The sequence below is a fragment of the Rhinatrema bivittatum genome, chromosome 3, assembly GCF_901001135.1.
Source record: "Rhinatrema bivittatum chromosome 3, aRhiBiv1.1, whole genome shotgun sequence".
Lineage (NCBI taxonomy): Eukaryota > Metazoa > Chordata > Amphibia > Gymnophiona > Rhinatrematidae > Rhinatrema > Rhinatrema bivittatum.
The window spans coordinates 323,339,470-323,367,001 of record NC_042617.1 but is presented as its reverse complement, the minus strand read 5'-3'; the positions used below and the strand labels follow the sequence as shown (position 1 = coordinate 323,367,001).

General features: G+C 47.5%; 1 protein-coding gene across 6 annotated transcripts in view; it reads right to left on the bottom strand.

The window, feature by feature from the left end:
• Positions 1 to 27,532, bottom strand: part of AK9 (adenylate kinase 9) — an 829,950-nt gene that overhangs the window by 341,692 nt on the left and 460,726 nt on the right. For all 6 annotated transcript variants that reach the window (XM_029595283.1, XM_029595287.1, XM_029595288.1 and 3 more), the window contains 2 exons: positions 20,388 to 20,521; positions 1,945 to 2,157 (listed from right to left, as the gene is read on the bottom strand). In XM_029595283.1, the coding sequence (XP_029451143.1) occupies positions 1,945 to 2,157; positions 20,388 to 20,521 (347 nt within the window). The remainder of the gene's footprint in view (positions 1 to 1,944; positions 2,158 to 20,387; positions 20,522 to 27,532) is intronic.

The window sequence follows — 27,532 nt, the reverse complement described above, 5'->3', positions numbered from 1 at the left end:
GGATTCTTCCTTTGATGTTTTGTTTTTTTTTGTAAGGAAAATCCTTTTTCCCCTGAGCTGTACCAAGTCTCTCTGGAACTGGGAACCTTCAAAGCGGGCTCGTTGTCCTGTGTGAAACTAGGGGTCTAGCCTGAGACCCTGATAATGGGCTTGCCCTCTTGGGAGAAATCAGGGGCCTGGCCCAAGAATCCACCAGTGCCTGGAGAAATCCTGCTGCACCACAAAAAGAATACTGATTTTCCATGTGCTATACCACCTCTACAATGTTAAAAAGGAAAACTCTGTGCGCTGTCTCCATATGTTGGTAGAGGGACATAACCCCACTCGTCTGGACTGGTGTAGCAGGACTAAATGGAAAATATAAGACTTCAGAACCAATTCTGTGTCAGTCTAAAAGTTAAATTCAGCCAGAAGAACAGATTTAGAAGGTGGTGTAGAAGAAACGTGCTTCAGCAACACAACTCCACTGGAAAATACTAATAATTACAAACAGAATGAAATTCATGATGCCTTTTAGAGGGCTGTGTAACATTCAGAAACTCACCCATAAAATTCTCTCTAATGTAGCCTCTTAACAAAGCTTGCGGCTTGCAATTCATACAGTGCTGAGAAATTACTCTTCCATTAAAGACATCATTTTCTTACACAGTTATATTTTTTTGCATTTTGCAGTTAAGATATGTTACTGCCATCCCCAGCAGAACTCTCTCTCTCCTCCCCTGAGCCCTTCTAGGGCTTCAATGATCTGACAGGCCCTAAGACTTAGTTAGGGGGCGGCTGGGGGCATAGCATGTTAGCCCTGAAGAGTTAAAGGAAAGAACCCTTGCTATTGTATACTTCTAGAGGAGCATATCCACTTTCAAATTTTTGATCAGCTTTGCATTAAATGGCACTGAAAAATTCAGTACACTTGCTGAGAAATAAATCTAATATTTTAGAGGGCACATAGGGAGAAAGTCCATGCATATTTTAAACCCATGGGTTATGCGTACTTTCACTCTGAAATTTGCCACAGATGCAATGCTTTCTATCTGCTTTTGCTGTGAGCAGAATTTGCTTAGAAAAGTGCGTGTATAGAATCGAAAATGTCTACGCGCGGACTTTTCGTCCCCCACACCTGAATATGCCCCCGGTTATACCCAAAGGTTTTAGAAAAGCGGGCTGATTTTTAGCTGCATTTTTCAGCTGATTAATGGAAATACAATGCTTTTCCCCTGCGGAAATCCCTTTTTCATTATCCCACCTAGTTGCAAGCTTGGCAGCTACTTTTGCACCTGGGCATCTTGTAGATAATTCTGAAAGAGAAAGTACCCAAGGATCTTGCACTTTCTGAGGGAGAAGGAACAGTGAAAACCAAATCGCATATATAGATTTAAAATTTAATTGTACACGAGTAGATCCCTCCACTGACCTAACTGGAACCCTGGGAATGCCCCATTTTTTTATCCAGCTAAAAGCTGGCATATTGTGAAGCCCACGTATGCTTCTGTCTACTGTGTAAACTCCTTAGCGACTTGGCTAGATCCCTTTACAATTTTCCTGCAGGTGTACATTGCTACCCAGCTGACAGCAGCGTTCCACAAGACGTCAAGCTAATGTGGACAACTTTAATCCTTTTGCGCACCCTCCCCCCAACAGGTCTGGTTTTAGGATGCCTGAAGTTAATATTCATGAGGTGGGCATTTTCAGTCCCTGCGAGTAGCTTGCAAGCCCATGGGCGGCCCTGCAAGTTAATTTTCCCTTTGAAAGTGTGGTGGCAGGCCAGTCTCTTGAGGATGCTTTACTAGTTAGTTTATATGTTTTCCTTATCTTGAGAGGGAATCCTGTGGGTTGCCACCTCTGATGCCTCCCCAGGCCCCCACCCCAGAAACATGAGCCACAGATCTTCTGAGATATCTAAGAGCCTTGCTAGCTCCCCGGGTATAGAGAAGAAAGATTTCTCACTTTTAGCGGTTCCTTCTGAGCCACATACTCCTCAGGGTGCTCCAGAAACTTGTCTTTGTTCTCAGGAGATGCGAAGTAATAGGTTTTCTCTCGATACTTTGCTGCATTCTCTGCGGTTCCAGGGAAAAGGATACTTTTCTCTTTTAGCATTACTGGACAAAAGTGTTTGCTGTCCCCGTAATGCCTCCTCTTATCCTGCATTGCTTCATCATCCTGGAAGGAAGGAATGTGCACCTTAGGGTCAAGATACAGGATGTCCTCAGCCATAAATTCCCCACAGTGGATGGGTCTCATTTCTTCTGCATTACAACATTTAGTAGGAAATATTCACTGAGATTTCTACAGGTAAGTACCCATTTATCTACAGGAAAAGTCCTTTGAATATTACACACACACACACACCCCAACACAGGGAAAAGGGGCAACACAGGGAGCAGGCTGGCACAAGTACACACAGGGATTTTATTTTGAAATACCTGTGCCTGCTTCCCTCTGGAAAACAAAACATGCTGGAAAAAGCCTCCCAACAGCACTGGCTTTGCAGTCTTCCCTCCAACAGGAGTCCTCAGCAAGCCTTGCTCACTACCTTGCCAGGTACCTCCTCGCTGATTACACGGCGGCCAAGCCTCAGCCCTACTTAATCCAGCCTGTCCATTGCGTCACCTCAGCACTCTGACCTAGCCACTCTTTCCTTGCTACTCTGCCTAACCTAGCCATGTAGCCTCTAAGCCTCCTGCCTTGCCTTATGTCCTCTTCCCTTGCTCTGTGGCATCTCTTGGCCTCTTGCCTTGCTCTGGGTCCTTCCAAGCCTTCTGGCCTTGCTCTGCAGTCTTTCAGACCTCTCTGCCATGTTCTGGCCCTCCTGGACTTTTTTGTCTTATTTTATGGCCTCCAGGCCTAATTGGGTTGCCACCTGACTCCAGATTTTCAGGACAAGTTGATTTGGGCAAGCTTCTTCACGCGAGGCCAAGACCATACAATTGGTGAGTGAGGAGAGGGAGAGAGAGAGGGGAGAGAGAGGAGGAGGGGGAAAGAGAAAGGGAGGGGGAGGGGGAAGAGAGGGGGAGGGAGAGAGAGGGGAGAGGGGGAGAGTGTACGAGGAGAAAGCAGGTGAATGGGGAAAGGAACAGCGGTCAAGAGCAGATGAAAGGGGATGGGGCAGAGGTCAAGGGGGGATAGCAAATGTTGCTTACCTGTAACAGGTGTTCTCACAGGACAGCAAGATGTTAGTCCTCACATATGGGTAACATCACAGGATGGAGCCCTGTACGGAAAACATTTCTGTCAAAGTTTCTATAAAGTTTTGACTGACACTGGCGCACTGAGTGCACTGAGCATGCTCAGCCTGCAATTATCCCTGTGACCACAGGTGTCTCCCTCAGTCTCGTCTTATAGCAAAAAGCGCAAGTAAGAACATAAGAACATAAGAAAATGCCATACTGGGTCAGACCTAGGGTCCATCAAGCCCAGCATCCTGTTTCCAAAAGTGGCCAATCCAGGCCATAAGAACCTGGCAAGTACCCAAAAACTAAGTGAAACTAAATAAAAGTAAAAATGTATACAGACCCAACTCCGCGGGGTGGCGGGTGGGTTTCGTGAGGACTAACATCCTGCTGTCCTGTGAGAACACCTGTTACAGGTAAGCAACATTTGCTTTCTCACATGACAGGTAGGATGGTAGTCCTCACATATGGGTGAGTACCGAGCTGAGGATGCCTGAGAGTGCACCAAATGCACCCAAGACACTCAAAAGGCGCAATGACGGGGGTGGAATTTGGAACGGAGGGCATCCTGAAATCCTTAACGGGTTGGTGGAAGGATGTTGGGTAGTTAAACCGAAAAGAATAGGAGTAGACGGACTGGCCAAACATGGAGCATGCCAGCTAGTCGTATCTAAGCAATAATGGCTGCGAAGGTATGGAAAGAGCTCCAGGTCGCAGCCTGATAAATATGTACAAGCAGCAGTGGCCGAAGGTAAGCTATGGAGGCTGGGACGGACGGAACAGAGTGAGGTTACACACAGTGTTGTAGAGAAATGCCTGCTTGTTGTTAGGAAAAAGAGATACAGACCGTCAATTAGACGGAATAGGTCTGTTTGCCCACTGGAACTCGCAGTTTGGCTCTTGCCACAGAAGGAAAGAGTTAGGTGGAATTCCTATGGAGTATAGTGCAGTCTAGATAGAATGCAAGTGCACTATTACAGTCCAAGGAGTGGAAAAACCCTCTCGCTTTGGTGAGAGAGAGGTGTTGGGAAAGTGGGCAGAGTATATTCTGAGTAAAGTGAGATGCAACGTCTACCTTAAGAAGGATATGAAGTTGAAAATGTAAAACCACTCGGTCACGGAGGAATGCAGGATCGGGTGAGTATGTAACAAGGTGTGTAACTCACTGACCCTGTTGGTAGCAGTGATGTCTACGAGGGAAAGAGTTCCCCATGGCAGACTGTTAAGTGAGAGGAATGGAAAGGCTCGAACGGAGAACGTATGAGTCTTGTAAGCAAGAATTATGTCTCCCATTCCGTGACTAGTGAAAACAGAGGCGGCTTGATCAGTGGATAATCCATGGTAAGCTGACTCAGAAGGGGTTGACCGTTAAACGGGTATCCCCACTCCCAAGTGGTACTCCAATTGGAACCGAGGTGTACCATGTGAAGGATGTCTGGGGAGCAGAATCCAAGGGAGTAAGAAAAAAGAGTGGTGTAGAAAAAAGAAAAAGGGTAAAACCCTTTTGTAAGCATTATGTGGTAAATCATGCCATTTTGAATGGTAGGATTTGGGTGTGGAAGGGTTTCTGTGATGCTACCAATACCTGAGAACATCAGTGAGTCTATGATATGAGACTGATTTGTGAGAAGGCGAATTGGTTACTGGTGTGATAGACTGAGAAGTATGGGAAGCATACTGGTCTCGGCCAAGACGTGGTTCTGAGAAACAGTGAACCCCGTCCCGTTTCAGCATTAAAAGAGTGCTGGCTATGAGAGGCAGCGGAAGAGACACATATAATAGGGCCTTGATGGAAGAAAGGCTTTTATGGGAACGCATTGTAAATGTGTAGGGAGGAGAATCTGTGCACTGTATGGTTTGATGTGGACGCAGAGGGCAAGTTATGTTGACCTCGGCGCTAGAAGATTTCTCTCGCTACACATGTAGTCCGAGACCATTCAAGAGGATGCAAACCTATATGAAGAAGTACTGTTAGTGCGTTCAGTAAGTCTGTCAGATAAGTGGCCCAAGGATGCATGGAGCGAGCAAGGGCCAAGGATAGAGCTGCAGAGTTTCCTAGCAGAGCAGCTAAGAGGTTATGCGTGCTTGTGTTTTGGAAAAGCACATTGTCCCTATGCTGTCTGTCTGTATGCACAAGGTTCGTTGCAGAGGCAATATTGGAAGGCATAAGGGCATAACTCATGGTTACAAGCTCCAGGAAGTTCATGTGAAACTGTGCCTGGAGCAGAATAAATGCATATTGGGTTGAGAAGAAGTTAGGTCAAACTTTACAACCCTGAGTAAATGCGAGCATTAGCAGGAGCAGAATAGGTTTTGGTTCTAGATCTGCAATATGAATGAGGGACAAAAGCGGTTGAACAGCTTAGACCCACTGATAATAAAATTTCACTGAACCTAACCCATAGCATTTTTGGATCTATGAGGAAAGTGCTTAGTGAAAAAAAACCCATGGCCCGACAATGAAGGAATTGAGGGGCTGAAGTTATGGAATATGCACGCAGGGACATATAGGAATTTGTTAGAATGTCTGCGTGATTGCTGGACAGGAAGGTCGTTGTGACTGTGGTGTCCAAAGTATTCTATAAGGGATTTATGGCAGTGACAGCAGTCCCGGGTAGTAGATTTATAGTGAGTCATGAAGCTCCTTGCTTGGATTGACTGTGGTTATGCAGCTGTCCATGCAAGGAAAAGCGTGAATGATGTTGTACTCCGTAGAGAAACAGCAGTCACCGATAGTGATTTAATGAAATGCCCCAGTTGACGGAGCTGGTGCAACCGGCAGAGCTTAGGATTGTTGACTCACCATGAAGCACATAGAAAGATTAGAGCCAATCTACTTACTGTGATATGGAAGCATGGTGATGAGAGATACCATTTTACCTGTGCCTTCTTAAGAAAGTTGGTATTTCTGAGGTCCAGGATGGGCAAAGAGTAACTACTTTCTGTTGAAAGAAAGAATAGTGAAATTAAAACTCTCCAACCCCCTCCTCCTGCACTTTGTAGCATCCGGGGGAGTGTACCGTGAATCTTGGTACAGAGTGGGGTGGCCGCTCTGACATCCGGCAAGTTGAGAGACCCGGAGGTGTCCAACTGGCGGGGCTGATGTAACCTGGATATCATGTAACCTCCCAAGGGAGCGTGAGCGGTAAAGTCTTACCCGCATTTCTGTGTGCTGTACAAGAAAACGTCGAAACCTGTCACCAGGTTTCGAGGTGGATTTGCACTTGAGGCAGTATTTGCTGGATCTCGTGTTTAGCAGATCAGCAAATCCATCTGGAACTTCGGTCCTGAATTAGGAACCAGAAGCCAGAATATTAATCAGTACAGGGTCCCGTTGCTGACAACGGGAGGATGTGCTGATGCAATCCCAAATAAATGGTAGAGAGGTTCTCTTGGTATGGTGTCTGATATAGCTGGCAATAGCGATATGTGACACTAATGTGATTCTTGGAAGACAGGCGACCTAGAACCTTTTGAACCATGTGGCCCGAATTAGAGAACAGATCTCAATGGGAATGCTGCTGAAGCGGGATTAGACTACTTACCATCCGACGTGGATCGCCAAAGGATGAGCCGGTGAAGATTGATGGTTCCGTGGACTTCAGGAGTCATTGAGGGGTAGCCTGTCGGACGTAATGTCCGTCTCAACTCTGAAGCCTGGTATGGTAGCGCAGGTATAGAAGAGACAGGCTGAGCATGGCTGGCGCTTCCACAGTAATTTGTGGAGGGCCACAATCCCGCACCGATGTCGGTGAGGCATGCCTCAGGTACAGGGGAGCCATTATGACTCGTGAACCCGGCCTTCGTTGCAGCAGCTCGATGTGTCATGACGCCAGTCCAGAATTCTTCAGAACTCGTTCCGGTGTTTCTGGAGCACCAAGGACTGCCAGCAGTGTGAGGAACAGTGGCGATGGCAGTGGTGATGTTGCTCGGCCCGGGCATTCTCCAGCACCGAGAAGGATAACACCAATGTGCTGGATGGCGTTGGTGGCGGATGGTCACCGTGCCAGTGACAATGAGCGCCACGGTGCTCGGCCCGGTCTTTCCCCAGCGCCGAGGTGGATGCCCTCTCTGTCTTGGATGGCAAATGTTGACAGACTATCAGCATGCCTGCACTGCTCCTGGCACTATATAGTGTTGTAGGCTAATACGGGGCTTTAATAAGAACCCAAAGCATGGAGCACTGTGTTTAGGCGAGGGCATTACGTGGAAGTGCTGATTCGGTATTGACAGTGTCAATGGCGGCCGAAGCGACCTCGAGGGCATCGTCAAAATATATATATGAAAAGTGTCGATGACCCAGGCAGAGCAAGGATAACAGTGACGAAAGCACTGATGGCATCAGCGTAGGTATCTATGGAAACGATGTGGCATCGAGAATCAAAAAACATCATTGGCATCGGAAAAATGAGGCCAGCATCGACGGAGTCAATGATCGCATCGATAGGAACGTCGAAGACATTGATGGAAACGATGTGGGCATCGACAGCATCGATGTGTGGAGGCGTGCGCCGACGGCATTGGTGGCATGGCCACGGGCATAGACGGTATGGCCACGGGTGTCGACGGCATCGATGGGATTGACTTGGGCACCAATGGCATCGATGGCACCAACATGGGCATTGATGACACCGACATGGGCACCGATGGCATCGACATTGGTATCGATGCCATCGATGGAATCGACCTGGGCATCGATGGAATCAACAATGGCACCAATGGAATCAACCTGGGCATCGATGGCACCGATGGAATTGAGGATGGCATCGATAGAAATGATCCTGGCATCAATGGAAGTGTCCTGGGCGATGATGGCATCTACCCGGGTAATGATGGCACTGAAGACACAAGGGTGTGCATCGATGGCATCCATCCGAGCAATGATGGCATTGATGAAACCCAGGGAAAAATCAGTGCCATGGATGAAAAACATGGATGGCACTGATAGAATCGATGCAGGGAACGATGTCATCAATGTACCGCAGGGGAGGGGTACCGATGGCATTGAAGAATGCAGGATGGTCCAGAAGGGGGTACCAACGGTAGTGATGGAAGCATCGACTGCGTGAGGGTTCCGAGGAAATCGAAGGCCCTGGATTCGACAGAGGCCCTGGCAGCAACGGAAACCATGGAAGTCCCTGTCCCACTAGCGCTAATAACCAGGCAGAGTGTCACAGAGGGACACTCGCAGGCTATGTGTGGCTAACTATGAAAAATAGGGAGAGGGAAGGCCACAGTTGGTTGGCAGGCCAGGGAGGTGACGGGAACTGACCGAAAAACAGGGCATAGTACTCACCAAGCGTCGAATAAATGTACGCAAAGGGAGACTCGTGCAGGGAAAAAGTGTTTGTGAAGTAAATGTTTAAATGTTTTCGTGCGGAAAAAGTGTTTCAATTTCTCACAGAGCTCCTAACCGCTATGCTTACTGCAGAGGGGAAAAAAGAAGACTGAGAGAGACACCTGTGCTCACAGGGATAATTGCAGGCTGAGTATGCTCAGAGCACTCAGTGTGCCAGTGTCAGTCAAAGCTTTATAGAAACTTTGACAGAAAAGTTTTCTGTACAGGGCTCCATCCTGTGATGTCACCCATATGTGAGGACTACCGTCCTGCTTGTCCTGTGAGAATCATATTTCCATTTGTTCTGGGCCAGAGGTCTGCAGCCTTTGACATGTGTGCCCTGGCACTGGACAAGCTGAGGAGACTCTGACTTCCACTGTAGAAGTTGCGTTTAACCAAACCATTTTCTGCTGCGCGAGACCAGCCCCACAGCAGATGGAGATGTTTGGGTAAATGCATCTCCTGCTGCTGCATGTGAGGCTTGGAGCTAGCTTTCTGATTCAGATAGTGGCAGCGGTCATTGTCTGCTTAGCTGTCCAATGCCGTGGGTTGCTACCCCTGGCCTAGAGCAGGTAGAGATGTGAATCCTCCTTTGACCTCTGTTTCTGTTCCTGTTTACCCTCCTCTCACGCCACCCCCGCCATGGTGAAACAGAGAGAGGTCCCAGGGGCTGCCACTGGACCTCATCCTGCTGGTGGCTGAAAAGGAGGCCCAGGCTCTGAGAGTGTATGTGTGAGCTTATGTGTTTGTTGTAAGCTGGTGTGGATGGGTAGGTGTCTGCCTGGGAGTCTGTGTATGTGTGTGTGGGGGGAGAGAGAGAGTTGTATGTGGGGAGACAGAACATGTGTGTGACAGATGGTATGTGAGAGAAAGCATATGACTGATAATTTGCAAAAAATAGTGTGTTATTTTGACAAATAAATGTGCAGAATTTTGCAGAATTTAGAAAATGTGTGTGCAGAATTTTACATTTTTTGGTGCAGAATTCCCCCAGGAGTAAATCTTCTGGAAAAAAAGCAAGTGAAGATATGAAAATACTACCTACGTATGTACATTTCCTTCCCCCACCTAAATTCACTCTGGGAACGCCTCCTCTCAGATGAAGGTTTGCTGGGAGTTGTAGCCACACTGAAGGTGAGATGGGCTGGCCAGGGCTCTCCTATAGCAGTCTTTGCCCCGGCGGGATAGACTGTGCCAGGGCTTTACTGCAACAGTCTTTTCCCTGGGGGATGGGCTGTCCTGGCACTATCCTGTAGCAGTCTTTGCCCCAGTAGGATCAGCAAAGAAAAGTACTCACACAAATTTGTACCTGCTTTTCACATGGGTAGTTTTTCAAGGCAAAAATTGGTAAGTACTTTTAAGGCTCCTTGTGACCTTGGGAAGTCACATCACAACACCTTTCATTGACTCGGGTACATATTTAGGACTTGATTTACAATGGAGGTAATTTTCAAAAACTCTTAAATCTGTAAAAGTAAGAACATAAGAACATAAGAACATAAGAAATTGCCATGCTGGGTCAGACCAAGGGTCCATCAAGCCCAGCATCCTGTTTCCAGAGGCCAAACAGGGCACAAGAACCTGGCAATTACCCAAACACTAAGAAGATCCCATGCCTCTGATGCAATTAATAGCAGTGGCTATTCCCTAAGTAAAATTGATTAATAGCCATTAATGGACTTCTCCTCCAAGAACTTATCCAAACCTTTTTTGAACACAGCTACACTAACTGCACTAACCACATCCTCTGGCAACAAATTCCAGAGCTTTATTGTGCGATGAGTGAAAAAGAATTTTCTCCGATTAGTCTTAAATGTGCTACTTGCTAACTGTATGGAATGCCCCCTACTCCTTCTATTATTCGAAAGTGAAAATAACCTAGTTTTTTTTGTTACATGACTTACACACCGTCCATAGCAGAAGTAAAGTTAGGCAGTAGGGGACCCTGATGCACACTTGCCCAAGTAAATAATTTATGGTACAGGGTAAAGTCATGGTACATGACTTTACCCTTGCTTCAATATATGCCATTGAATTGTCCATACTGGTAGATTTTAAAACCCCTACGTGCTCCAAAGCCAGGAGATATGTGTGTGACTCGGAATGGCACCAAAGGGGATGAGGCATGGGCATGGTCTGGCGGGGCATGGGCGGGCCCGAACTGTACCATAAATTATTTACTTGCACAAGTGTGCGTCAGGGTCCCCTACTGCCTAACTTTACTTCTGCTATGGATGGTGTGTAAGTCATGTAACAAAAAAAACTAGGCTAGTCATCAGAGTTTTAAGGCTCGGGACTAATAGGGTAAAAGGGAGGCAAGTTAGCTAAGGGGCTTAGGAAGTCCTCTCCTTTATTGAGGTGAACTGGGAACAAACCGGGGAAACAGGTAATTGCGTCGCTGCACGTATCTACTAAAATTCCCCCCACTTACGCGCTCGAGTTGCCATTTGCACACGTCAATATAAAACTGTTCGCACATGTACATGCGTATAGCCGATTTTATAACACATGTGCATATGTTATAAAATCGCTATGTCCCTGTGAGCTCACTGGCAAACGTGTGCATATGTGTGCCTGTGCACAGGTCTTAAAATCTAGTTCATATGATTTACCTGTGTTTATGCAGGTAAATGGCTTTTGAAGATTGCTATGATAGTATGTTATATTTACACGCGTTACTCCTTTAAAAATTCACCTGTAAGACGATTTTCTCATTCTGAGTTTATGGAAAAAAAAGCTTAAAGAATCATGCCCTTAGATTGTATGCTCCCTGAGGACAGGAAAATACCTACGGTACCTGAATGCAATCTGCACTGAAGTGAGTGGCCAGTCACAAAAGGCAGAATATATATTTTTTAAATTAAATTAAATATTCAAATCACTAGCTTAACTGCCTCCTCCAGGAATACCTCCAAACATGCATGTAAAGGTAACCATGTGGCTGACTAGGTGTAGGCAATAATCACAAAGCCCAGTAACACAAGTAAATCAGCCCTGCTTATTTTTAATCTGTATTTCCCTGTACGTACCCGGATCAGTCCAGACACCTGGGTTCATCTCCCCCTATCAGCAGATGGAGACAGAGGAAAAAAACCTCACTGATACCGTATCTAAGCAACCGTGCCACCTGCAGTTCGTCAGTATTTCTCTGTCTCCAGCAGATGGCAGAGGCTGTTAATCCTGCAGTTCTGTAGTTGACTAATTTTTTTCAGCTAATTTTTTTTTTTTTTAGCCTTCCTCCCTTTCTTTTATTTTTTTAGAATCCTTAGAGTTCTTCCCTGTCTGGTTTAGGCAGCTGAGCCAGGGGTTGGTACCCTTGTGTGTGCTTGGTCTGGGCGCCCATGAGGTGTAAATCTGGTTGTCCAGATTCTCCCTTCACGAGGCCGCTGAGGTGGCTGCAGGCTCTTTACAATACTTTTATAAGAGAATTTTTTGGCTATTTTTGCCTATTTTTCAGGGCAGGTTGTTCATTTTTAATTAAAGCTAATTAAAAATACACAGCTCCACAGCCCTTTTAATTCCGGATCTTTGATTGGCCAAAAAGGCCTGATGAAGAAACAGCACAAATTAAGGCGAGAAGTCCACAAGCTGCTCCCCCATCCCCGTCGGGGGCTCGCGTCGTCTGGAGGCACGCAAACTAGCTACATAGAGCAAAGGGGGGAGGGGAATCCCCCCGGCACCAAGAGGTCAGAAGCCTCGACTTCCAAGCCAGAGGCAGGAGGCCCGGCCGAACGGAGGCCTAGCCTAACTGAACGGCCTCCTCCCGAGGGGCCCTCCTCTCCCAGCCCGCAGTTAACACAGAGGGAGCGCATATCCAACCTGCCCCCAGCCGCGCCACACGTGCGGCAGGCAGCCATCTTGGATTTTGGCGCCATGCGGCGAACTGCGTGAGAGTTCCGACGAAAACGCCACCCACCGAAAAGGAGCCACACTTGGCAGATGGAATAAAGTGCCTGCGGATCAAGGCTCGGTGGATCACAGCTGCCTGCTCTGAAAGCGTACCTCACACCGCAGGATGTGAGAAAGAACCAGCGCGTGCCCCTGTTATGGTTTAGTCGTGTTTGGGTGGATTCTTGGGTACTGTGGCAGATGACCACACCCACAGGGAGGAGCCCCATGGGGAGCCACAGTTCTGGGCTAGACTCAGGTCGCACAAACACAGAATTAGATCTTTTATTGTACAGCTTGATGGATACCACCAGAGGTGGCAGTAGTGAGGTGATCCAGAGGTAGCAGTCCAGGGACCCTCGGCAGAGGGAACCCGTCTCACTCAGTTGGTATAGGGATATCCAGATGTAGACTTCCCAGCACGGCAATGCTGTGGATGAGACAGACTGAGAGTAGAATACTCACTAGATGGTAGCTGTAAGGTTAGCGATTCCACCAGGCAGAAGTAGATGGTAACAGGCACTGAGGCAGGGAGAGCAGACCCTCGAGGAGTGAGTACCTGATCCCAGTAAGGCACCTGAAAGGAAAGCAGAGGGCCCCGAGGAGTGGTACCAGTCTAGGGAATGCCCCGAATGGCAGAGAGGGCTTTCAGCGGCAGCAAGGAAACGGCAGAGTAGCTTAGACCGGCCGAGACCAATCCTTGCTAACTCAACGAGCTAGCAAACAAGTGTAGGCTATATACCCGGATGTCGTGATGTCACTCGAGGGGGACACCCCCAAGGTTCGCGCCATTGCTGGCATAAAGACTTGAGTGGCATGCACGCGTACACCTTAGGAGATCCTTGAAAGAAACATGGTGGAAGGCAATGCCATAGCCGTTCCGGGGATGCCAGAGAACAAGGCTTGCAGATGCGGCGGTGGCCATTTTCCCAAGGCTTGAGGGAGAAGTCGAGAAAAAGGCAAGGCACAAGGGGCGAAGCCGTCTAACCCCGATGGATGCAACAGTACCCCCCTTCAAAGGGCTCCCTCAAGTCCTCCTACCTGGTGTTGGTTTCTGAGGATGCATTCTGTGGAATTGCTGAAGCATCTCTTTATCCATGATAATAGCCAAAGGTTCCCAAGAGTTTTCTTCAGGTACATAACCTTCCCAAGACAGAAGGTATTCCCATACTCTGCCTCTCTTTCTCACATCAAGGATAGCATCTACCTTGTATTCAATGTCGTCTTCTGCATCAATAGGTGTAGGTTCCGGTGTTTTAGTTGAGAACTCACTAAGAACTAATGGCGTCAATAGTGAGATGTGGAACACATTATGAATCTTCAGTGCTGATGGAAGCTTCAGACTGTATGTAAGAGTACCTAGTTGTCGGAGAATGGGAAAGGGTCTGACAAAGCATGGAGCAGAACGAGCTGATGGTAGCTTGAGTCTTAAATGTTTTAGTCAATAACCAGATTTTATCACCAGGCTTAAATTCTGGAGCCTTGTCGTGATGAGCATCATAGCCTTTCTTTGCTCGTAGTCCTGCTTTTTGTAGCATCTCTTTGGTTTAGTCCAGAGTTGTTGAATATCTTTGGTAGTAGATTGAGCTGCCGGGGACGACACTGAAAGTGGAAGTGGTAAGGGTGGTAATGGTAGTCAACCATAGACCATTTCAAATGGTGTTGATCCAGTAGATGTTGCTGGATGAGAGTTGATGGCGAATTCAGCCCAGGGCAACAGTTCAGCCCAATCATTTTGACAAGTACCCACATAGGCACGAATGAATTGCTTGAGTGTCCTATTCATTCTCTCCATTTGCCCATTAGACTGAGGATGGTATGCAAAGGTGAAGTCGAGAGAGATATCAAACTTCTTGCACAATGCCTTCCAGAACTTTGCTGTGAATTGGGCTCCTCTATCAGAGATGATGTGCTTTGGCATGCTGTGTAGGCGAAAGATGTGAGTGATGAAAAGCTTTGCAAGCTCTATGGCTGTGGGCAAGCCAGGGAGAGCCACGAAGTGAGCTATCTTCGAGAAATGATCCACTGTTACCCAGATGGTGTTATTTCCTCCTGAAAGCAGTAAGTCTACTATAAAGTCTGTAGCGATGTGTGTCCGGGGATCATCTGGCACTGGCAAAGGTTGGAGAAGGCTCCCAAGGACGACCAGGCAGTGGTTTCTGTCTGGCACAATTGGAACAAGAAGCAACGTAGGAGAACGTGTCTTCCTTCATGGTGGGCCACCAATAGTACTTCTGTAGTTTTGCCAGAGTTCTGCATTGACCAGGGTGTCCAGCCAGTTTAGAGTCATGAGCCCAAGCTAACAGCTTTTTTCTTAGGTTACCCACAGGTACTGGGTGAGTAGCTGACAGGATAATTCTTTTTGGGTCGATGATATGTTGGGGTTCCTCAGGTACATCCTCAGAGAGAAATGAGTGAGATAGGGCATCTGCTCTGATATTCTTATCTCCATGGCGATATTTCAGCACAAAGTCAAACCTGTTGAAGAACAGTGACCATCTCGGATGCCTATGGTTTAGGCGTTGAGCGTGGCGGAGGTATTCCAGATTTTTTTGATCCGTGAAGACTGTGATTGGATGTTGTGCACCTTCAAGCCAAGGGCACCACTCCTCGAATGCCATCTTTATTGCCAGTAATTCTTTATCTCCTATTGTTGCGGTCTGCACCGCTTCCCCTCTTTTTGCTGTACTCAGGGCTCACCTCCGATGCCGGGAACGCCGCTCCCGCGGCTCTGCTGGGCCTTTGGGGCGTCCGCCATTACTGGGTCATCTCGCTGCTGCCACGCGCGCACGCGAGGATGCGCATTATGGACGCACGGTCACCAGAAGTCTGGCCCCGCCTGGGCTAACTACGCCACGCCCCAAGCCTGATTTAACCGGCGTTCATCTGCCTTCTCATTGCCTTGCAACGAGGGTCGCTACTGTTAGTAGTTCTTAGTTGCGTTTCTGCTGTTCTGCTTCCCGGTTGACCTCAGCTTGTTCCTGACTCCGCTTCTGCCTGCCGCCTGCCTTTGACCTCAGCTTGTTCCTGACTCCGCTTCTGCCTGCCGCCTGCAATTGACCTCAGCGTGTTCCCGACTCCGCCTCTGCCTGCAGCCCGCCATTGACTTCAGCTTGTGCCCGACTCCGCTCCTGCTTGCCACCAGCCTCCGACCTTTGCCTGCACCTGAGACTGCTTCGACTGGCTGCCAGCCTGACTTGGGTTCGTCTCCTTTCTACTCACTGCCCGGTCTGGCTCTTTTGCACGCTACTGACTCCGGTCCTGCCTTCAGCAGGTCACAGCCTACGATACGCTACAGACTCTGTTCCTGTTACCTGTCTGCTCCGCTCCGCGGCATACTACAGACCCCGGGCCTGCTCTCTACTGCTTGTTCAGCAGGCTACAGACTCTATCTAACTGCCCCGCTCTCGCCGGGCCTTCCTGTTCCCTGCTGCTGGACTCTGTGGATTACTCTTGCCCCGGCCTTTTCTATAGAGACTGTTACTGTGGTCCTAAGTCCCAAGGTTCTAGGACCCTACGGGCTCCTCCTGGGGGGTTCCTAGTTCCCGGGTGAAGACCTGTGCCTGTGGCTCCGCCTCCCAAGCTACTCTACCCAGGGTAGTTCGGTTCAAGGGTTCACACCTGGACTGCAGCTTCCCAGACTGCAACACCTATGCCATAGTTCTTCTCTGCTGGCGAGAATCGATGGGAGAAAAATGAGCATGGGTGTAAGGTCTTAGAGTCACTGGCCTGGCTTAGCATGGCCCCTACGTCTACGTCTGAGGCATCGACCTCAACGATGAAGGGCCTGGAAGGGTCCGGATGTCGGAGGCATGACTTGCTCGAGAAGGCGTCTTTCTGTTTCTGGAATGCTGTTACTGCCTCTGTAGACCAATTGGCGACGTTGGCACCTTTCTTGTTCATAGCCGTAAGCGGAACAGTTAGTGAGAGTAATTTTTAATGAATGTTCTGTAGTAGTTGGTAAATCCAGAAATCGTCTAAGAGCTTTTAGACCTGTGGGTTGTGACCATTTCTTAATGCTCTCCAGCTTCTGTGGCTCCATCTGGAAGCCTTGGTTGGACACAATGTATCCTAAGAAAGGCACTGATTCCTTGTGAAACTTGCACTTAGACAACTTGGTGTAAAGACGATTCTCGCGGAGTCTTTGCAGCACCTTTTTGACAACCTCCAGGTGAGTGTTCATGTCCTGGGAAAAGATTAAGATATCATCTAAGTACACTACGACACATTTGTAGAGTAGATCATGCAGAATGTTTTGGAAGACAGCCGGGGCATTGCACAGGCCAAAGGGCATCACTAGATATTCAAAGTGCCCATCCCGGGTATTGAAGGCTGTCTTCCATTCATCGCCAGAGTGAATGCGAACTAGATTATAGGCTCCCTTGAGATCCAGCTTGGAGAATATCTTGGCTCCCTGTAATCTATCAAATATCTCTGAGATGAGTGGTGAGGGATAACGGTCTTTCACAGTGATCTCGTTTAGACCTCTGTAGTCAATACATGGACACAATGTTCCGTCCTTCTTCTACACAAAAAAGAAGCAGGCACCAGCTGGAGACTGGAGGGTCTTATGAAGCCTTTCTGAAGGTTCTCCTGTATGTATTCAGAATAGCTTTATTCTCTGTCACGGAGAGAGGGTGAACCCTGCCTTTGGATGGTTCAGTGTTAGGCTTCAAATTGACGGCGCAGTCGTAGGATCTGTGTGGAGGGAGTATGTCTGCAGCTTTTTTGGAAAACACATCTTGAAAAGATGCATACTAAGGCAGCAACCCAGGCATCAATGGGGTGGTTGGCATGCAGGGTATTGGAGAGACCTCCATCAGACATTTACCATGGCAATCTGGGCTCCAGCATGAAAGTTCCACAGTGACCCAATTGAATTGAAGCATATGCTGTTGCAGCCACGGTAACCCCAATACTATAGGGTGCATGGCCTTCTCTAAGACAAAGAAGGAGATGGTCTCTGAATGGAGAGCACCGGTCCGTAAACTCACGGGTTCAGTGAGCTGGGTTACTTTACCTGGTAAGGGCTCTCCGTGAATTGAAGAGAGGAATAATGGAGTTGTCATGGTGGTGGTGGGAATCCGCAAGTGCTCCACTAATCGTTTCAAAATAAAATTGCATCCTTCCCCTGAGTCCACTAGGGCAAGAATCTGGTATTCTAAGGGTCTGCAGATCAAGGATACAGGAATAGAGAGTGGAGGAGATGGTGCAGTTAGACCTAAGAAGAGTCCTCCCGCAGGACTTAGGTCTGCCAGTTTCCCAGACATATAAGGCATGTCTGTACAGCATAACCAGCTTGTCCACAATACATACATAGGCCCAACCTCTTCCTTGTTCTTCTCCCTTTTGACGTCAGGTGACTGCGGCCTAATTGCATAGGTTCTTCTTCACCAGGAACTGGAACCGAAGGAATAGGCCTGGGTGTAGGTTTAACTCGAGTTTCACCCAGAAGAGGTCTTCTGGGAGTCTTGGTCTCTTGAACTTTGTCACGAAGTCGGCAATCAATCCTTGTTGCCAACTTCATCAGTTCAGCCAAGGTCTAAGGCATTTCACGAGCAGCCAGCTCCTCTTTTAAACGAAAGTTCAACCCCTCAAAGAAGAGGGTCCTCAGGCATTTAGGGTCCCAATGTAATTCAGACGCCAGTGTCTTGAATTCTATGGCGAAGTCAGATAAAGATTTATTACCTTGCTTTAAGTGCACCAGCGAGGATCCTGCAATAGTATGCTGGGCAGGGTCATCAAAAACTGATCTGAACAGTTCAAAGAACCCATCAAGATCATGTAGAATAGGATCATCGCGCTCCCACAGTGACGAGCCCCAAGCCAACGCTCTTCCGTCCAGATAAGACAAGATGTAGATGGTCTTGGCATAGGCTGTAGGGAAATGGTTAGGTTGCAGGGAAAAGTGCATGCAACATTGGTTGACAAATCCTCTACATTTCCAAACTTCCTCTGAGAAGCATTTTGGAGCAGATAGAGATACAATTGTCTTGACATTCACTTACCTGTGGTGGTTGGTAAGTTCATCTGTGCATGCAGCTGGTTAAATGCAGCAGTCAAATTCTCCAGCGCGTTCTGTTGTTCGGAGATTCGCTAGGCCAAGCCTGGAATGGCCTGCAATGTGGTGAGCTGAGCCGAATCCATGGAGTTAGCAATCTGTTATGGTTTAACGGTGTTTGGGTGGATTCTTGGGTACTGTGGCAGATGACCACGCCCATGGGGAGGAGCCCCGTGGGGAGCCACAGTACTGGGCTAAACTCTGGACTCACAAACACAGAATTAGATCTTTTATTGTACAGCTTAATGGATACCAGCAGAGGTGGCAGTAGTGAGGTGATCCAGAGGTAGCAGTCCAGGGACCCTCGGCAGAGGGAACCCGTCTCACCCAGTTGGTATAGGGATATCCAGATGAAGACTTCCCAGCACGGCAATGCTGTGGATGAGACAGACTGAGAGTAGAATACTCACTAGATGGTAGCTGTAAGGTTAGTGATTCCACCAGGCAGAAGTAGATGGTAACAGGCACTGAGGCAGGGAGAGCAGGCCCTCGAAGAGCGAGTACCTGATCCCAGTAAGGCACCTTGAAAGCAAACAGAGGGCCCCCGAAGAGTGGGTACCCAGGTTAGAGAATACCCTGAAGGGCAGAAAGGGCTTCCAGCGGCAGCAAGGAAGCACAGAATAGCTTAGACCGGCCGAGACCAATCCTTGCTAACTCAACGAGCTAGCAAACAAGTATAGGCTATATACCCAGATGTCGTGACATCTCTCGAGGGGGATGCCCCCGAGGTTCATGCCATTACTGGCATAAAGATGTGGGTAGTGCGCAAACACCCTAGGAGGTCCTTGAGAGAAACATGGCGGCAGGCAACGCCATAGCCATTCCGGAGACACCGGAGAACATGGCTTGCAGACATGGCGGTAGCCATTTTCCCAAGGCTTGCGGGAGGAGTCGAGAAAAAGGTGAGGCACAAGGGGCGACCGCAACTGCCCCCTCCCTTCAGAAAGCAATCGCGTCTGATGTCGCACCCGCTTGGAGCCCCGGGCTGCCGACCCTCATGCCCCAGACACTGACCGGTCTCCTCCTCGGGCCTCAGTACCCACTGTCCCGGCTGGGCCCCAACTAAATCCAGAGGCCTACCTGAGGAACGTCTTAGGTTCTGATGAAATCACTTTTCTTTTTTTCTTTTTTAAATAAAAACTTTAGCCAACCTCAGCAGGACCAGAGGAAACGGAACAGCTTCGGAGGCTGAGGGAACCAGAAGCCTCTGGTTATCAGGCCTTCTGGCAGGGCACGGGAGAAACACAGTCAGGGGTATTTAACCCCTCTGACGCCTGGCTCCACTGGAGGGATGGCCCGCAATGGTGCCTAACACCTCAGGGAGCAAAATCTCAGCTCAGCTAATCTAAACCAACTACACTTTTTTTTTTTTTTTTTTTAACTAAACCCTAGACTGCAGGTTTGCAACTCTACCATCTGCTGGAGTCAGAGAGATACTAAGGGACTACAGGTGGCACTCTCTCATGTAGCAGTGTCCAAAGTTTTTGTTCTCTGACTCCATCTGCTGGTAGGGATACACAACCCACTGGTCTGGAATGATCTGGGTATGTACAGGAAGTATACGTGTAAGTTTAGATGCCTCATCGAGCAGGTCTAAACTTAGCTGGGGCAGACTTATCCAGCTAAGTGTGCACAATACATGTATATTCAGTGGCTTTGCCATGCCACTGAATATACATCGTAACTTAGCCTGATTCATTCTAACTGGCTAAGTTACTTACATGGCCAGTTTTAATTACTACCCTGTCATGGCTATCTATCTATGTATCCACCACTCATGAGTGTGCATGAAATCGAACTGTATATGGCTGAAGCAGTGTCCATGAGGACTGGAGGATGCCCAGGCATTCATAGCTGTCAGTGCTCACCCGTCTCCGTTGCAGCTTCCTGTAGCACAAGTGAATGGAAAGCAATCTTTAAGTGTGATGCTTACTTCTTCCTCGCCCTCCTCTTCTTTTTCCTCCTCCATCTCCTCTTCTACTTCGGCATCCCGCTCAGCCTGAAAGTCGTCTGCTTCTTCATCAATGTCAGGCACTGACATTTCCCAGACCTGAGTTTTCATCCGCTCTACCAGAATCGGTCAGACACTCGTGTCAGTATATCAATACAGTAATGTGCTCAAGCACACCAAATCTGAACAGTTACCACAGAATTAGGGCCACATGTACAAAACAATAAACATCCGATACTTCTGGCCCTTAGCATGTTAAAATGGGCTTTAACACCCAACGCATTAATGAGATGCACAATGTGGAAGATCTACAATGGTTATGTTGAACAAAGCTTGACCATTTGAATGCAGGTGTGCACTTCATATTGTCAGTGTACAACACTAACTGGACCTATGAGTTTGTAAAGAAAGAAATATTTCACATGGGTCACTGCACCAGGATCAGGAAGAGCCAGATGGAGGCCCATGCACACAGAGCCTTTCTACTCCTGATTCCACGTCTGACACAATCCATCCTCTCTTCCAGGTAAACACCCTCCCTAAACAACAACACAAGCCCCCCTCGTCCACAAATTAGCCCCCCCCCGACACACACACACACACACACACACACACACACACACACACACCACACAAAAGACTCCCTACCTACTGGACCTCCACCCACAAAACCCTCTGGTCAAAACCTTCCTTCTGAGCAACACCCTTCCCTCTGGAACCCAAAGCCAAATCCCTGGATCATGGTCTGGGGGGAAGATGTGAGCAACAGCTTGCCACCCTCTTCTTGAATGGCACTTGTCAGTATTTATATTATCACAGCATGTGTGATTCAAAGTGCAAACCACAAGAAGAAGACAGGTATGCCACTCTCGTCTTCCTGGAGGGCCACCGCCTGGGCAGGTTTGGTTCTGGGATTTGATGGAAGTGTCCAAAGGGAGTCTTGTGCAAGGAGGGAGAGGCAGTGACTTGAGTCACAGTGCTTGGAAGGTGGGGATTGCCTAAAAGGGACTAAGAGGTGAACACATTCCCATTGACTTCGGAGGTACAGTCCAATGTACTGCTAGAACTGAAAGTAAGAAAGGCTATGGGATCTGATGGGGTCATCCCAGAATACTGAACAAGTTAAAGAAGATCTGTTCAACTTATCACCTGAAACAGGTGAGGTTCCTATACATTGGAAAACAGATTTAGTTGTGCCCACAAGGGTGGAATAAGAAGAAAGCAGAAAATTACAGACCAGTTAGTTTCACCTCGGTAGAGGGTAAGGCAATGGAGTGCAGTACCCTGAAGACAGTGGGTTACAGGACAGAAGACAGGGTTTCACGGAGAGAAAACCTTGGCAAACAAATGTGATTCTTTTTTTTTGATAAAGTGACCAGATCAGTGGTGAGCAGTAGATGTGCTCTATCTGGATTTCAGAAAAGCCCTTGGACGCTATTTCACGCAGACAACTGGTCAGCAAGCTAGATAGTCTGGCATTTGGAACAAAATTTACAAGCTAAGCGAGAGGCTGTATGAGTAATGGGACTAAGATGTTAGTAATGATGAATGGGGTTCACTTTGGTGAAGGGAAAGTGACCAGTGGGTGTGTGGTAAAACTGGAGTTTGAATGATTAAAATGGTTATTTGTCTGACCTATGAAATTCCTATATTTTCAAGAACTCATTTTTATAGCTAATGATTTTAAATTAATCAGCAGATAGCATAACAGTGCCGCTCTATGCAGGTTACTCCCATGCCTTCTGTTAAGGATAGTGTGGGTCCTATGTGCCACAAGATACACAGGGATGTCTTATTCCAGTGTTGATGTTTCCTCCCAAGGGAAATCCTTTCAGTAAGATTTGTGGTAATTTAGGTGTGAAAAGGTTCTAGAAATGAAGTTCATGATAAGAATAGAGAGTCTGGGGTGGTGGAGATCCAAGATGGCGTCTTAGGGAGAGGTCGGCGTTTGCTGAGCTCCTCAGTTAGACGATTTCCCCATTGACAAGCATGCCTCACACTAAGAGAAAGGGCAGGGTTCGAATGGAGACCTCCACACCTATCGAACCTATCCCCTCTCAACCCACAATTGAGGGATTCTTTTTGCCAACTAACGTCTCAATCCCGGGAAGAGAGCCCGCGGAGGTGCCAGCTATAGGACATGGCTCGGCCCTCATGGGCGAACATGCGTTGTTAAGCCCGGGAGCACCTGAGACGCCATCTCCTCCGTACCAAAGCGAACCCCAAAACCAGGATCGAGAGCCGCGGCAGAGGATGGCCGATAGGGGATCGATTGTGGAGGCTGGCCTTGGAGAAGTAACAGTGGTTACGCTACCTGTTCCCATAAGAGCCTTAGTGGGCAGCTTGGAGGCTGCGGCCGCTGGAGAGGCAGGAGAGATCAGGCCAGGCTTGGGCGGAGTTTCCAACGCACAGGCGAGGAGATAGAGCACGGCAGATGAGTCCTTCTGGATAGATGAAGTCTGCTGGCAAAGTGGGGTAAGAGAGTGCCTTACTATGCCTAATTTGGTGAGACCAAGTGTGGTCACCCTGGACTCTATTTAGAATGCCCTAGTTGCGCTAGAAAAATCTGTGCCTGCTCTAGATACTGTGGTGAATAATACACAGACCTCGGTTCAGATTATGGATCTTTACTTAAAGAGCAAGAAAAAAATTTGAAAGAAGTGACTGAGCAAATAACTAGTATTAAGGATGTACAAACAAAATTGATCCAAGGTGAAGATTCTGCTGCAAATAGAATTGAAAATTTGGAGAATAAATCAAGATACTTGAACCTAAGGGTTCTGAATTTTCCCTCTATTAGGCTGGTTCCAATAAAGGACCAATTTAAAATAAATTTAAAAAATATCTAAATGAAGTTCTTTCAGTGCCTTTAGAAGTGACACCACCGATTTTCAAAATATTCTTTGTTGCCTCACCAAGGAATTTGAATGAATCTTCACCACTGAACAACTTCAGGAAGTAGGAATTGATCTAACTGCCTTTTTGGAAACCTCAGGAGAAGAACACATTCAGTTTCATGGAAAGTTACTAGTTTCTTTCAGGTTTCCTACAGATAGAGACATGATATTAAGATTATTCTTACGTAATAGGAATAAGTTATACTTTGGCCAAAAAGTTTGGATATATCCAGACTTGACCAGAGCAACACAAGTTAAGAGGAAATTATTTCTGGGCATGTCTCAAGATGTTAGACAACTGGGTGGTCAATTTAATATCAGATATCCATGTAAATATATACTAAAATTAGAAAACATTAAATATGTTTTTATGAACCTAGTTCAATTAAGGAATTTGCTGGATAGTCGCATGGTTGAGGCCGTTCCTACCTTTCAGGTGCTAGAAGTAGAATAGACTGCTTTCCCTCCCTATTTCCTTTTAAATTCAGTTGTTATTTGAAAGTGTATGTCCTAGAAAATCTTGGATCTCCATATTATTACTTTATGACTTTACTAATAGAAGAAGTATGAAGATTGTGAAAATGTTGGTAAAAGGTATCTTATGCCCTTTTCTTTTGGTAAATAATTGCCTAAATTTAAAAGTGAAGTGCATTAACATGTACTATGATACTTCTGTTTTGTAAAATTGAAAAACTGAATAAATAAAGAATTAAAAAAAAAGAACAGAGTCTGAGAGGCACTTTGTGATTGACAGCATGGTACAGCCCTTTTGGGCATGGTTTAGGGTAGAATTGAAAAGCTCTGCTCATACGTGGCGGTGAGGGCTTCTCCAGAGTGTTTGAGGAAGGAAAATATGTAGCTGTACCCCTCCTGGAGAATGCAGCTGGGGAGAAGCAGGAGATCAGGTGGGATACTCTCATCGCATCCCAGGAGGCCTGAGAGCGGACTTTGTAATTTGCTGAGTTGAAAATGGAAGCAGTCAAAAAAAAAGAGTTGAAACTGTACTGAGAACAGGTGGATCTGGGAAACAAGCTGTGCCGGCTGGAACTTATCATGGGGATTTGAGGACTTCATTACTGAAGGGAAACAGAGTGAATCTTCCTAGAGCTGTGCTGGATATCTGCAAATGCAAGAAGTGGGAAATATAACTGCAGCTGGGGAATGACAGGACCAGGATGGAAACTCTGCCTGGCTGGAACTCAGTGCAGAGCAGCTGGAAAAATCAGCCCTGGAGCTCTTGTGGACATTGTGAGTACTGGAAGAGTTTGTGATAGCAGGAGAAAGGTTTTATTGTGGGAGAAAATAGAGAAGCTATTGGAGTTGAGTGAACTGCTGGATAAGAAATGTGATTTTTCCTGGGGGTTTTTTGCTGTTATTTTTCCTAAAAAAGTCAGTAAATTCCCTTTGATTTGGAGCCTAGGTTTGGTGTAGACAGTCAGTTATTTCAAGGAGGTGTCCTTGGTCCAGTTTTGGTCCTCCAGATTAATCTGCCCTCAGCTCAGGGTCTGAAAGAAGGAAAATTAGCTCTTACCTGCTAATTTTCGTTCCTGGAATACCACGGATCAGTCCAGACTCCTGGGTTTTGCCTCCCATCCAGCAGATGGAGAAAGAGAAAGTTTTACTGACACTGCCATATAATCTGGTGTGCCACCTGCAGTCCCTCAGTATTGACCTGTACCCAAGCCAGGATGCATACTAAAAAATCCTAACTTAATTAAAAAACTCTAAACAAACTCCCACAAAGAGCAGGAGGAAAAAACTGAACCCCATAATGCATCAAATCCTTTCTTTCTAATCACAGAACAGGAGAATCATCCTGAAATCCTGAGCAACTTTGCAGCATATATACAAAAGAAGTACGAGTGGACACTCCGCCAACCAGGGTGGGACTCTGGACTGATCTGTGGTATTCCAGGAATGAAAATTATCAGGTAAGAACCAATTTTCCTTTCCTGTTCATATCCGGATCAGTCCAGACTCCTGGGATGTATCCAAGCTTCCCTAATTAGGGTGGACTGTGAGAATCCCATTCAAAGAACACTCTGACCAAAACCCATGGCCTCTGGAGCCTGGACATCCAAATGATAATGTCTGGTGAAAGTGTGCAACGACTTCCAAGTGGCCACCTGACAAATCTCCTGCGGCGACACTTGTTGACAATCAGCCCAAGAAGCCGCCTGCAACCGAACAGAGTGAGCCCTCAATCCCACCAGGACAGGATGCCCCTTACAGATGTAAGCTGAGCCTATAGCCTCCTTCAACCATCACCCAACTGTGGATTTTGAGGCTTTCTGCCTCTTTTTTGGCCCACTCCAAAGCACAAAGAGATGGGCAGATACCCAGAAGCTATTGGTGACCTTTAGGTAACATAACAGAGCTCGCTTTACATTCAAACACCGCAAATCCCTCACGTACAGTGTTGATGCATCCAAATTTGGGAAAGCCGGAAGCTCTACTGCCTGACTCAAATGGAACGCTGACACAACCTTCAGGAAAAAAGAGGGCACTGTACGCAATGATATCCCGGAATCTGAGATCTTCAAAAAGAGCTCTCTACACGACAATGCTTGAAGCTCAGAAATTTTTCTGGCTGAACAAATTGCCATGAGAAAAACTACCTTCAGAGTGAGATCCTTTATAGTTGCCCTCCTTAAAGGCTCAAAAGGAGCTACACACTTTCCTCTTAGGACCAAGTTAAGATTCCAGGAAGGACATATTTTCTGCACCGGAGGATGCAGATGTTTTGCTCCCCTGAAGAAAATGCACCACATCCAGATGAGCGGCCAAGGATATTCCATGCACCTTGCCACGGCGACAGCCCAAGGCCGTAACCTGCACTTTGAGAGAATTAAAGGCCAAGCCTTTCACCAACCCTTTCTGTAAAAAGGTTAAGATGTATGTTACCGACGCCTAGTAGGTCTTACTCCCTGATCCATACATCAGGCCTCGAAGATCCTCCAGATCCTCACATAAGACATGGAAGTGGTAGGCCTTCTAGCCTGCAACAAGGTGAAATGACATTCTCCGAATGCTTCCTCTCAAAAGCCAAGCCGCAAGACAAAAGCAATCCATCTGATCCGAAAATATTGGGCCCCAACGAAGAAGCCTTGGTAGATGAGCGAGCCGCAATGGACAGTCTACCGCCAGATTGATCAGGTCCACAAACCATGGCAGCCATGGCCACTCTGGCGGTACCAGAATCATTTCTCCAGGATGATTTTCTATACGCCATATCACCTTGCCCACCAGTGGCCACAGTGGGAACACATAAAGAAGAATCCCTTGGGGCCAAGGTAGAACCAGTGCATCGATTCCTTCTGCCCTGTGTTCTCTTCTGCGACTGAAGAAGTGGGGTGCCTTGGCATTCCATTGAGATGCCATTAAAGTCCAGGAGGGGAATGCCCCACCTGTGACATAGAAGAGCCATTGCCTCCTCCGACAGCTCCCACTCCTCAGGTCCAGTCTCTGGTGGCTGAGAAAATCTGCTTAAACATTGTCCACTCTGTTTATGTGGGACGCCGCTAGCAACATCCAATGCTGTTCTGCCCAGAAAAAGAACTCCTGGGCATCCTGGGCTACCACCTGACTTTTGGTTCCCACTTGCCGACTGATATAAGCCACAGGGGCCACGTTGTTTAACAAGATGTGTACTGGGCGGTCATGTAATAGAGACAGAAAGGCAAAAAGGCGAAACACACCGCCCTCGTTTCCAATCAATTTATAGACCAGGATGCCTCGTGCTTGGACCATAGCTGCTTAGCCGACTGACTCTGGCACACTGTACCCCATCTGGTGAGACTGGCATCAGTGATAACTACCACCCAGTCTGGAACACCCAAGTCCACTCCGCGGCTCAGATGGGCACAACCAAGCCACCATGAAAGACTTGATTTAGCAGCCTCCTCGAGAGACAGCAGAAGACAAAACTGTTCTGACAAAGGATCCCACTGGGAAAGAAGATACTTTTACAGAGGTTGCATGTGTGCAAAAGCCCAAGGAACTAGCTCTAACGTCAATGCCATAGAGCCTAGACCCTGGGCACCACAGCATTCAACAGCCTGCGAACCTGCATCTGCAGTTTGAGAATGTGACCCTCAGAAAGAAAAACCTTCCCTGTCCTCGTATCGAAGCACGCTCTTAAGAACTCCAGAACCTGAGATGGAGTGAGGTGACTTTTCACCAGATTCACCATACAGCCTAGGGACCTCAACTGCTGCAGGACCTGAGACA